Raw genomic sequence first — 13,325 nt, forward strand, 5'->3', positions numbered from 1 at the left:
AACTATTGCTTTTATCTAATGTGTTGGCATTTTAAAATGATGTTTATAAAATACTGCCAGCCGCCTTGAATCCCAACTTTGGCAGAAAGGTGGGATAGGAAAACACTGAATGAACGAATAAATCAATTTCTGTACTTTTCATGTGGAACATACTAAAGGTTTGTGTCTGACGCTGACCCCCCCTTGGTCTTCCCCTTCCTTCCGGCGGGCTTTAGGACCTGGCTCCCTACCCGGGCTCCCTGCTGTGCCGCTCGCCTGTACATTTGAACTTGGTGCGCGTGCCCAGCCGGTAACCTTCCTCCTGACCGTTTCCCCGCTTCCTGATGTGGGCGTGACCAAACCTGACTCCTCTCCTCCCGCTGGTGGTGAGAGCACTGGTCCCGATTCCTGGGACTCCCCCTCCCCACTGCGCTCTGGTGGGGAAGCTGGTCCTGATTTCCAACTGCTGCTCAGGGACTCCCCGCTGGCCCCTTCCTCCTGGGGCTTCCCCCCTGGAACCCCCCTCGCCCTGGCCATCGGCGCTCCCTTCTGTGAGTCCTCCGATTCGCTGGAGAGGCTTGTGGAATAACTCTTTCCACTGTCACTGCCTGCTCCCCCCTCGTACTCCTCCTCCTCACTCTCCATTTGCTCCCCCTCCTGTGTCTCTCCTTCTGAACCCCTGACAGTTTGTTTAAGGATTGTGCAGATTCAGGAAGGATTGTCCTATATGCATTAAAATGGCCAGAAAAATCTCTGATGTCAAAAGCAAGTTGACCTAATTCGCCACACCTTCAAAACGTATATATTTGTAAAATCAGCAGTTTACAAAACATGTATTGCAAAGTGAAATTACATATTACTAAAATGCACGTCAAGTTTAGATGTCTGGGCAGGCTTGCCTGAGCGTAAAACATGCCAAAAGCAGTATTGTGAAGTTGAATACCCTTAATATCAAGTGGCCGGGAGTTCCAAAGTTCAGGCACTACCACACTGAAGGAGTGATTCCTTGCAAGTGTGGAACAGACATTGTGTGGCGCTTTCACTTCCTGCTTTTTGTTACTCTTTCGCTCTCCCGAGAAATCCTGCGGCAGAGTCCTTCCTGGACAATAGCGCCTTTGACTTGAACTTTTCTTTTTTGAAATGCTTCCCCGTTTCCTGCTTGCAGAAAATTAGTATATCGGAGAACTGGGTCTGTGAAGATATTAACTCCCAGATCTGCAAACAAGGGCTTTCTGTTTTTTCCAAACTGAAGTCTAAATTTATAACCCCCCGGAAGCACGGCTGTGTGATAAGTTAATATACCAGTGAACCAAAGGTGGAGATTTAACAGCTTCCCAGGGGGTAGCTCAGCTGAACATACTTTGCCGATAATTTGCAGGCACGTGTTTCCAACTTTGTGCTCTCCCGATAAGAAATAAATGATGATAAACCCTCCCACAAACCAGCAAGCTATTTTGGATTTACCAGTACCCTCCCACTTAGAGCTCAGCTAATTACGCAGAGCCTGCTAACGACCCAGGAGGAACCTCCCATGGCTATATAATCAGAGAGGGAAGGTAAACGAAGAACTGGAAAGGTCTTCTTTCTTCCCCCACCAGTAGGGGGAAAAAAGGGGGGAAGAGTTTTTGTTTTTATTTCCTGGTGGTGTTTATGTGGTTAAAGGTAAAGGGACCCCTGACCATTAGGTCCAGTCGTGGCCGACTCTGGGGTTGCGGCGCTCATCTCGCTTTACTAGCCGAGGGAGCCAGCGTACAGCTTCCAGGTCGTGTGGCCAGCAAGACCAAGCCACTTCTGGCGAACCAGAGCAACGCACAGAAACGCCATTTACCTTCCCGCCGGAGCGGTACCTATTGATCTACTTGCACTGGTGTGCTTTCGAACTGCTAGGTTGGCAGGAGCAGGGACCAAGCAATGGGAGCTCACCCCGTCACGGGGGTTTGAACCGCCGACCTTCTGATCGGCAAGTCCTAGGCTCTGTGGTTTAACCCACAGTGCCATCCGCGTACCTGTTTATGTGGTTGGTTCCACCTAAATAGCTTTCCTCCATATTAAAAAGGAAGGGTGCATTTTTAATTTAAAGAAGACAATCTTTTTGCTTGCTTGCACTCCCTCCCACCCACCCAGAGATTGGTGGGATGAGGGCATTTGGGTACCCCCCTTCTGTTGTGATGGGCGATGGAGGGGAGAAGATTTAGCTGGCTGCCTTATGCTGAAATGGGAGGTTGGGTACTGTGTGCGAATGATGGGGAGGGCGTTTTTCAGTAAGCAGTGCAAGCAAATGCGTGTCTACTCACAAGCAGGCCCTACTGAATTCAATGGGCCTTACTCTTAGGATAGTAGAAGTTTAGTTTTTGTTTTTTGAACAATGGACAATTCAACTCTTTATTGATATGTGTGCAAGTAACTGAGAGAATAAACACACCTTCTCCTATACATTTCTGTCTCCATGTGGCCCCAAACAAGTTTAACCTTTTGGGGTGGAAAATAAGAACTTATATCTGAGTCATACATTCTGGCTGTCCTTCAGGCCCTTTTGATAAATGAGATAATACTCACACTTGACAATATTATGAATTTAGTTTCTAACCCTTGAGATACCATACAAGCAAATTTGTGCAGTTATATAAATGGATGCAAAATACGTTCAGATATCTTGAAAGGGAAACATTCCTATTTAATATGAAGTTGAGATAAATTATGGCCAAGAAGTACAAATCACGAAGTACAAACCAGTTCATATTACAATGATTACTCAAAAATAATGCCTTCAGAATCTGATTTAACTTGAGTTTTGGGGTAATAGTAAAATAAACTCGGTAAGAGTTAGAATTATGGGGGGGGGGTAGAAGTTTAGTTGAACTCAGTGGGGCTTATGCGTGCAGAGGCAACTTGGCTAGTAAATCACTTAAACTTCTCATAAATTAGTTGAAAGTGTATTAAATAGTTTACCATATGGAACCTTATTTAATTTTACTAAATCTACCACTTCTGCCACCTCCTGGCAGCCTGGCAAGGCCCTTTGCCACCCACCGCAGATAGATATTGTGATATATCGAGAGATCCAGCTGGTGATATATTGTGATGTTGCAAGCCAGATATTGCACACGCCTATCAGGAAGGGACTGTACTGTGTAATTTTCCTGAACATGCAGCTGTTCTTCCATAGGGAAGAACAGGCTTTCTCGTGAAATTATTCCCTCGTTCGTCATTGCCACCAGCAGCCATGGTCCTTGGCGTTGCCTCTCCCTGTGACTCACAACTTTTTATAGGATTCTTCCTGTGCTTTGCTTTGTTAATAATGCTTTTATGAGCCAGGGTGCGCTCCTACCAGTGGCCGCACCTCGGGGCGTGGGGCTCTCTGGTCCTTTAGCAACCCCACGCTTTGACCCTCAAGATGCTCACAGCCCCCAATGGCAGCCCCATCTGCCCCAGTTTTGTTGTGCTGGCATAGCATCACTACGGCTACCTTAAGTCTGTTGGGCAGGATTCGACCAAGTGCTGCTACTAGCACAAGGGCTTCTGGCTGGGCAGAGGAACTCCCCACCACAAGATACCCCCCCACAAAGCTGTTATGGGGTGCTCCCAAACCTCTGGAAGAGTTTGGGGAAGGGCAGAAGGGTGTGTAAGGAAAGGGAGGGGAGTTTTGTTGCACAAGTAGTACGATAGTGTCGGAGACAACCTGTAGCAACTCAGGAACTTGGCCCCAGGATGTAAAAATATATATATATAATCCCGTTGTCCTTAGGTGTCTCCCCCAGATTCCTAATTGCCAAAGGGCCTTGGTCTTTTCGTGGTCTTAAAATTGCCAGGGAAAACCATTATTATATTTATTTCCATATTTATTTTCATCCTGCCTTTTCACTAGGCCAGGACTCAAGGCGGTTTTTGCAAAAAAAACACCATTCCACACAAAATAAAGGTAAAGGTAAAAGGTGCAGTGGGTGCAGAATGTCGCGGCGAGGCTCCTACGGGGTCCTTGCCACGGGATCACATTCATCCAGTGCTTTACCAACTGCACTGCCTCCCGGTGGAGTACAGGGTCAGGTTTAAAGTGCTGGTTTTGACCTTTAAAGCCCTATGCGGCCTAGGACCCACGTACCTACGGGACCGCTTCTCCTGGTATGCCCCGTGGAGGACCTTAAGGTCCACAAATGACAACATTTTTGAGGTCACAAGGTGGTTAGATTGGTCTCAACTAGGGTCAGGGCCTTTTCAGTACTGGCCCCGACTTGGTGGAACGCTCTGTCACAAGAGACTAGGGCCCTGCGGGACTTGACATCTTTCCGCAGGGCCTGCAAGACGGAGCTGTTCCACCTGGCCTTTGCTTTGGACTCAGTCTGACCCTTATGTTTCCCTCCCCTTATGGTTTTGATTTATGGGCTACTTTTAAAATGAGAGTGCATTTTAAATTGCATTTTAACCTATATTTTAAATTCGTCGTCGTCGCAGAAGTCAAAGAAGGGCTAAGTAAACAGCCCGCTTGTGATCTGCATTTCTCTTTTTCTTTCCTCATGTGTTGCCAAACCAGAATCAGTTGTGCAAAATGGCAGACTAAGTTACTGGGCGTGCAAGGGGAGGAAATCATGCGTCAGTTTGCAGCGTTTATGCAGGCTGTCGAATTTCCTGGTAATGCCTAGTTGAGAAGCTTGCTTCCTCTTTTCAAAGCTCTGCGTACACGCGGCCGGTCTTAAGATCTGTCACCGCATGGGCGAAAAAACCGGGTGGATCTGATTCATTACCCTCTGTCTTAATGCAGGGCGAATTTTTCTCCAACAAAAGAGCAGCTTTGCCAAGGCAGAACTTGAGGAGACCTGCGTTTTACTCCTTCTCTGATCCGAAACAGAGGTAAAACTGAACGTTTGCTGAACTCCCAACAACCTCTTTCCCCTTTGCACGTGGCTCCTCTCTAGAGGAAACCTTTCGACGTCCTTCGCCCTTTTAGTTTCAGTTTGTGTTTGGTGCTGGGACTTTGATCGTTGCTGCAGCGCAGAAGGGAGGATTCATCCGGGTTGAGAACAGGCCTGTGCTTAGCTCTCTGGCAGTGCTGGATTTACGTATAAGCTAAACAAGCTATAGCTCAGGGCCCAGAGTGGAACACCCTCCCAAATTTCACTGTTAATATACTACTTCCTAATTGCATTTCAGTTCAACAATTACTTTGATAAAATACATATACAGTGGTACCTCGGGTTACATGCGCTTCAGGTTACAGACTCCGCTAACCCAGAAATAATACCTCGGGTTAAGAACTTTCCTTCAGGATGAGAACAGAAATCGTGCTCTGATGGCACGGTGGCAGTGGGAGGCCCCATTAGCTAAAGTGGTGCTTCAGGTTAAGAACAGTTTCAAGTTAAGAATGGGCCTCCGGAACGAATTAAGTTCTTAACCAGAGGTACCACTGTACATATTTTGTTACGTGCAAATGGCTTTAGATACCTATTAGGTCCATAAATTACCATATAGCATAAAAGGTAAAGGGACTCCTGACCATTAGGTCCAGTCGTGACCGGCTCTGGGGTTGTGGCGCTCATATCACTTTATTGGCCGAGGGAGCCAGCCGGGTACAGCTTCCGGGTCATGTGGCCAGCAGGCGAACCAGAACAGTGCACCATGTGGCGAACCAGAGCAGCGCACAGAAACGCTGTTTACCTTCCCGCCGGAGCGGTACCTATTTATCTATTTGCACTTTGACGTGCTTTCAAACTGCTAGGTTGGCAGGAGCAGGGACCGAGCAACGGGAGCTCACCCCGTTGTGGGGATTCGAACTGCCGACCTTCTGATCGGCAAGTCCTAGGCTCTGTGGTTTAACCCGCAGCGCCACCCGCTGGCTGAGGTTGATGGGAACTGTAGTTCCAAGGGCACCCGAGGCTGGTGCGGCAGGAGAAACATTTGAACAATTCAGTGCAGTTTCATATAGTATCAAGAACGGCTTGTTTGTGTCGATAAGGAGAGTTTGTTCCTTATTGATTAAAATAATAATAATAATAATAATAATTTATTATTTATACCCCACCCATCTGGCTGGGTTTCCCCAGCCACTCTGGGTGGCTTCCAGCAGGATATTAAAATGCAGTGATTCATCCAGTATTAAAAGCTTCCCTAAACAGGGCTGCGTTCAGATGTCTTCTAAAAGTCTGACAATTGTTTATTTCTTTGACATCTGAAGGGAGGGTGTTCCGCAGGGCGGGTGCCACCACCGAGAAGGCCCTCTGCCTGGTTCCCTGTAACTTGGCTTCTCGCAGGGAGGGAACCACCAGAAGGCCCTCGGAGTTGTACCTCAGCAGAATGATGGGGGTGGAAACCCTTCTTCAGGTCTACTGGGCTGAGGCCGTTTAGGGCTTTAAAGGTCATCACCAACACTTTGAATTGTGCTCGGAAACGTACTGGGAGCCAGTGTAGGTCTTTAAAGACTGGTGTTATGTGGTTTCGGTGTCCGCTCCCAGTCACCAGTCTGGCTGCCGCGTTCTGGATTAGTTGTAGTTTCTGGGTCACCTTCAAAGGTAGCCCCACATAGAACGCATTGCAGTAGTCCAAGCGGGAGATAATTAGAGTATGCACCACTCTGGCGAGACAGTCTGCGGGCAGGTAGGGTCTCATCCTGCGTTCCAGGTGGAGCTGGTAAACAGCTGCCCTGGACACAGAATTGACCTGCGCCTCCATGGACAGCTGTGAGTCCAAAATGACTCCCGGCTGTATGCAACAACGGCAGCAAGGATACTCATCGCTAAGAACTGGAAAACGCAAGATCTACCCACACTGGAAGAATGGCAGATGCAGCTGATGGACTATATGCAACTGGCCGAGATGACTGGCAGAATGCGAGACCTGGGAGAAGAGAGGGTTGAAGAAGACTGGAAGAAATTTAAGATTTATTTACAAAAATATTGTAATTTGGTTGAATGTTAAGAAGGATGCTAGATCATAAAAAATTGTCCACCACTAAATTAGATTTGAATTCGATGATAAGCGAGACTAAGGAAAATATAAACCTTTTGGAGAATTGCTAGATTATACTTAAATGAGCGGATCTAAGATTGTAAACAAGATGATAATTTGCTCGAAAAAATTTTTTAACGATGCAAGTGGGAGCGGGAGACGTGAGGGAGTCCAAAGAAGTGATGAAATTATGTTATGATATAAGTAATGTTGTTTATTATTTATGCATTTGTATTCAAAAATTTTAATAAACATTTATATATATAAAAAAAAACAAAACAAAATGACTCCCAGGTTGCGCGCCTGGTCCTGATTTATTCTTTATTTTTTCTGATAGACCGCCTAATTCGGCATATTCTGTCAGCTTTGGGATCCAATCTTGTATAGAGGGGATTTCGTTACTCTTCCATTTTGCCGCGATCAGAACTCTTGCTGCTGCCGTCGCATATAAAAAGATACCCTTCCCCTTTTGTGGAATATCCAGATCTGTTATTCCCAGGAGGTAGGCCTCTGGTTTTTTATTGAAAGAGATCTCTTTCATTAAAAAACCAGATCTGGTCAGTATAAATCAAAACAGGAATTTGTTTCAAAAGGGGAGGTTTTCAAAGAATATTTGAAAAATAAATATAATAGTTTCAATTCTGTCGCAGCATTTGAGGAAAAGAAATTAGATATATTAAGAAAAAAGTTTAATTATAACAAAAGTGTGTATTGGCAATAAGTAATATGAAATCGAAATATGGAATAGACGGGAGGTTGGGTCTTTAGTGTTAAGACCAATATGTGTTTTATTGTTTGTTAAGAAAATTATGTGCCTATGGTTATTCCTGTGTGTAATTTGGTATTTGTGTTTTTCCCCCCTTGCTGTATCAATAAAAAATAAATAAATAAAGATCTTTAGCATTTTTTTGCAGTTCTGCATGGATACTCTCCCCAATCCACCACATATGGTAGAAAGTTCCTGAGTTATCTCCGCATCTCCAACAATTACTTGACACATTTTTGTACACACACACACACACACACACACATGAGGCCTTTAATCATAATATTTTTATTATTTCTTTCCTGAAGAGGGGAGGAGCCTGGCTTTCTTTAGGCTCCTCCTTCCCAGGAAACGCCTCTGCGGCTGACTGGCTGATTCGTGCATCAATCACCCTGTCAATCACTCGGACCTGTGGGTTGCTTTCTGCCGCCTGAGGCGACGCAAAACGCCTCACAGCCAAGCCGGCCCAGAGGAGGCTCTAAGTCTCTTCGCAGGCCCTCCTCACCCTCAGCCTGTCCATTGCGGGCAGGGCTACTCGTGAGCAAGTCTCCCCCATTGGGTTTGCAAACAGGGGGAGAGGAATTGCCGCCCCATAGATCTGAGGGGCCGAAGGTTCTTGCAGGTGGGCCCCTCATGCCCAACCGACAAGAATATTATTTTTTTATAATATTTTTTTATTAGTTTTTTTTAACATCTCATTTTCAACAGTAATTCTGTCCAATTCTGCATAGTCCATTAATTTCGTCTGCCATTCTTCTTTTTTGTAATATATATTTTTATTAGTTTTTTTAAACATACCATTTCCAACAGCAATTAAACCTACTTTTACATCTTATTCAATTTTTTGACTTCCATCCATCCTGTCTGGAAATTTTCCAGTCTAATCTCTCAGTATGCATTTCTTATCTTCCCTATTACATTTCAAACTCATAACCAATATATCTATCTTTTCCTACTTTGTAGCATGTCGTATATTTCTCCTTACAAAACTTCTAGCATAATTTGTTGATTACAGTTGCTCTTCAAATAATTCATCTTCTGCAAATCTCTGGTCCCGCAGGGTTTCGAATCCTTCCTGCCATTTTGTCCAATTCTGCAGAGTCCATTAATTTCATCCGCCATTCTTCTTTCGTCGGAATTTCTTCTTCTTTCCATTTCTGGGCTAATAATACTCTTGCCGCAGTTGTTGCATATAAGAACAATTTAACATCTTGCCTATTAATGTCCTGACCTACAATACCAAGTAAAAATGTTTCTGGTTTTTTTAAAAAATGTATATTTCAACATCTTTTCCATCTCATTATATATCATTTCCCATAAGGTCTACCGTAGATACAACATAAATGGTTCCCAATCTTTTTCGAAGTCTCTGTTGTCTTAGTCTCTTAATCTTTCAGTTAGTCTTGCCATTTCAAATAAAAATAATATTTATTCAAAATTTTAAAGGTTACAAAAAGAAAAAAGAGAAAAAGGAAAAATAAAAAAGACAGAAAAAATACAATCAGTTAAAAAAAAAAAAAGAACAAATCGAACCTTTACATAACTTTCTTTCCTTTACTTCTTTCCTTGACCTCCTCACACCTCCCATTTTTGTATTCTAATTCAAATTGTTATTTCAGCAAATCCTTCCAACCTTGTTTTTATCTTAATGCTTTATCTTAATATACTATAATTTTACGTTCTCTCTTTCATCAATTCATTTTTACTTAATCCTTTATGTCATTTCTGCCCAAACCACATAATTTTCTTTTTCCAACATCTTTCTAACAGTCCTTAATTTTACATTATTTTTGAAGATAAGCTTTAAATTTTTTCCAATCTTCTTCCACTGACTCTTCTCCTTGGTCCCAAATTCTGCCAGTCATCTCAGCCAGTTCCATGTATTCCATCACCTTCGTCTGCCATTCTTCCCGGGTGGGTCATAATCAATTAGTTTTGTTTCCATTCTTCATTAGCTGGTATCTTGTCACTTTTCCTTTTTTGAGCCAACTGACAAGATTCTAGAAGGTTCTCTTGCCCAGGGATGGGCGGCAACCATCTTGGCCTCCGTCCTCAGGGCCAGGAAGATGCCTTTGGCGTCATGGCGTCTGGCTTCTCCGGGCCTCCGCCGCCTGTTTCGCTGAATTTCAGGGGAATTAGCCAGGCGGCGCCGGAAATGCGCCGCTTCCGCCGCTGCCTGACGCCGGAAAGGCGAAGTAAAAGCTTCGCCGCGGCTTAAATGGTCTCCGCAACTCTCCTTTCCCACGTTCTTTGAGCTTCATTCAGCCTTTACTAGGAGCAGGGTGGATAAAAAAACCCCAATGATTTAATTTAAAAAATAATAATTGGATTTTTAAAAAATTTAAATCAGATTTTTGAAATGAAACGCTTTCGGAGGGAAAACCTTTCTAAAGTTACTTTTTTTATTTAAGCTACAACTTGATTCCCTCCCCCTCTTTCCTTTTCCTTTCTCCTGTGATGAGGCTGCATTTTAATATTTTAATGTTTCAATATTTTAATGTTGTATTTTAATCTTGTTTTTAAGTTGTATTCATTCAACGTGTTTTTATTATTGCTTCTTAGCTGCCCTGAGCCCGGCCTTGGCTGGGGAGGGCGGGGTATAAATAAAAATTATTATTATTAGTCCAAAGGCTACTCTGATTCCCCATGTTCTTGAGGTTCATTCAGCCTTTACTAGGAGCAGGGTGGATAAAAAAATCAATGATTTAATTAAAAAAAAAAATAGATTTCTTAAAAATTTGAATCAGATTTTTAAAATGAAACGCTTTCAGAAGAAAAATCTTTCTAAATATACTTTTCTGTTTAAGTTACATTATAATCCAAAGGCTATTCATGAGGAAATATGGGTTTGTTTTAAGTTTTTCATGTGTGCTAAAACTCCGTCTAAAACAGCTAAAACTCAGGGGGGGGGGGGAGGATATTTAACCACATCAGTTAACAAACATGGATACATATGCTATAATGTTATTGCTTTAGTGAAATAGTTTAAATTGTTATTAAGGAAATTATTATTTTTCTCCTTCCAATCAAGTACAGCAGAAAGTTGTCCAAATATAAACAGTTAACTTATTGAACCTCACAATAATTTCATAATTATCTGTCTATGTATTCCTAATAGCATAACCGAATCAGTAATTTTTGATATAACTGTAAAAACTACTCTGAAAATTTATTGTTACAAAAATGTAACCTACCTCTGGTTGTAAATATTAAGATATATCAGCAAGAATGAGTCTTTATGTAAAAAAATGATTTAAGTGAAGTCTTACTGACTAGTGATTTAAATCAAGTCTTACTGACTAGTGATTTAAATCGATTTGATTTACCGTAAATCAAATTCACCCTGACTAGGAGCCAAGCCATTTCGGGTGGGAGGCTCTGCCCTGTGGAACTCCCTGCCACTAGAAGTTCGGCAGGAATCATCCCTGCCTCCTTTTAGACGTTTTCAGGCAGGCCTTTGTAATGCGGTTTTCTCCTTGCGAACCAGCATTTTTCGTACACCACCCCCGCTATGTTTTTTTTTATAGAAATACAGTTTATAAATATGTAAAATGAGGCTAAGCTGTTGTGTTTTTGGACGTGTCCTAAAATTAAGGTGTACTAGAAGAGATAAACAAAAGTAAGGAGGTAAATTATTCTCCTCGGCAGAAGGTAACAAATGACTCTGGCACAGGCCTGGAAAAAAGCCAGAAACACCAAAAATAGAGGACTGGTTCAATGAAATCTGAGGCATTGTACAAATGGCTAACCTTACAAATACAGTAAAACTTGGATTGAAAAGTTCAGCCTCTCTATTTCTGATGGGAATGAGAGAACGCAGAACGAAGTAAAATCTGGAAGAAATGCAAACGGAACAATTTTGGGGAAGTTATTTTATAGCTACATTGTTTGTTCTTAATTTTGTAAATTTACAATTTATACTTTTATCAGAGACTTACTTTCACATATGAAATTGTTTTGCTGTACTTGGGACACACACACCTTGCAGGATCCTGCCAGAATTTGGGGATGGATTTTGGTGAGGTCTAATATATTGTGTGGGACGCGGGTGGCGCTGTGGGTAAAACCTCAGTGCCTAGGACTTGCCGATCGTATGGTCGGCGGTTCGAATCCCCGCGGCGGGGTGAGCTCCCGTCGTTCGGTCCCAGCTCCTGCCCACCTAGCAGTTCGAAAGCACCCTTAAGTGCAAGTAGATAAATAGGTACCGCTTTATAGCGGGAAGGTAAACGGCGTTTCCATGTGCTGTGCTGGTGCTGGCTCGCCAGAGCAGCTTCGTCACGCTGGCCACGTGACCCAGAAGTGTCTCCGGACAGCGCTGGCTCCCGTCCTCTTAAGCGAGATGAGCGCACAACCCCAGAGTCGGTCACGACTGGCCCGTACGGGCAGGGCTACCTTTACCCTTTTAATATATTGTGAGCTGGGAAGTCTCCAATTTGAAAATTGGCATTATTATTATTATTATTATTATTATTATTATTATTATTTTATTATATTTATAGCCCCACCCATCTGGTTTCCCCAGCCACTCTGGGAGGCTTCCAACAAAATATTAAAAATACCTTGGACTTGTGGGCCATAAGCAATTCCTTGTATCTTCCCAGCTGCAAGGCCAGGATCATAACTCCGGCCTACCTTGCTGGGTTGCTGTTCAGGTTTCTGAGATAAACGCCTATAACACATATTGGACACAAGGAAAGGCCGCCATTCTATATGATTTACTTTCTCTTATTTTTTCCAGCATTACTCGTATGAATTTTCTGGTTGTGAAGCTGCTGAAGACCCTTGGCAGACCTGCCCCTATGTAACTGTTAAATCCTCAGCACTGTGAACTGCAGAGAATGTCGCCATCAAACCACAAGAGCTCGTAAGCACCTTCAAATAAATATACGAAAATAAGTCATTTGTACTTTAATTCCCCCAGTGGTTTTAAAACAGCTTTTACCCTCCTTTCTTTCCCTTTTTCCTGTCTGCAGAGCTGAACGTAAGACAGAAGGTAAGAGCACTTTGTATCGGTTTGGTAAACATATTCATTTTTGACAGATTTTTCTTTTTTCGTATTGCAATTTTAATATCTCTTCCCCCCCCCCACTTGATTTTGGAAACGTTTAGCACTGTATTGCTCCTGGAAAGGCCAGCTCTTCATTCAGCAACAGCGACTGTGTGACATTGTTCTTCGTTCACCGTTTAGCGGCTCCATCCCAGCAGAGTTGTAAGTGAGATTATTCATTTCTCTTTGCTCTGATGTCTGTAGAGGAGTAGCAGGGAAAAGGAGATAGTGCATTCTTTAAAAAAAAGATGTACCGTATTTTTTGCACCATAACACTCACTTTTTTCCTCCGAGAAAGTAAGGGGAAATGTCTGTGCGTGTTATGGAGCGAATGCCTACGGATGGCGGGGGGATCTGCTACAGTCGTGAGCAGAGGATTCATGGCTCCCCTTCCTTCCCTCCTCCGTGGCTCGCTTTGAAACAGCAAAGCGGGAGAAGAGCTGCTGAGTGGGGAGGAGAGAGGGACAGAGAACCTGCTGCTTTAAAGGAGCAAAGCGGGAGAGGAGAGGAGCCGCTTACAAGTGTGTAAGTGGCTCCTGTCTGGTTGGCTCCTTTAAAGCAAGCAGGCTCTCTGTCCCTCTCTCCTCCCCACTCAGC

General features: G+C 43.5%; 1 protein-coding gene and 1 long non-coding RNA gene across 6 annotated transcripts in view; one reads left to right on the top strand and one right to left on the bottom strand.

Annotated features, from left to right (window-relative positions):
* LOC309352068 overlaps positions 1 to 13,325 on the bottom strand; it is a 62,223-nt gene that overhangs the window by 38,670 nt on the left and 10,228 nt on the right. The window lies entirely within an intron of this gene.
* Positions 1 to 13,325, top strand: part of TASOR2 (transcription activation suppressor family member 2) — a 68,344-nt gene that overhangs the window by 16,877 nt on the left and 38,142 nt on the right. The window contains exons 2-5 of one of the 5 annotated variants that reach the window (XM_081879574.1): positions 4,736 to 4,824; positions 12,420 to 12,545; positions 12,655 to 12,674; positions 12,791 to 12,890. In XM_081879574.1, coding sequence (XP_081735700.1) covers positions 12,520 to 12,545; positions 12,655 to 12,674; positions 12,791 to 12,890 — 146 coding nt within the window. In that variant the 5' untranslated portion in view covers positions 4,736 to 4,824; positions 12,420 to 12,519. Of the gene's footprint in view, positions 1 to 4,735; positions 4,825 to 8,280; positions 8,304 to 9,666; positions 9,903 to 12,419; positions 12,546 to 12,654; positions 12,675 to 12,790; positions 12,891 to 13,325 lie in introns of those variants that run through there. The other 4 variants (XM_081879578.1, XM_081879576.1, XM_081879577.1 and 1 more) reach the window with 4 other exon arrangements.

Source organism: Podarcis erhardii, assembly GCF_964252035.2.
Source record: "Podarcis erhardii genome assembly, chromosome: 10".
NCBI classification, from domain to species: Eukaryota; Metazoa; Chordata; class Lepidosauria; order Squamata; family Lacertidae; genus Podarcis; species Podarcis erhardii.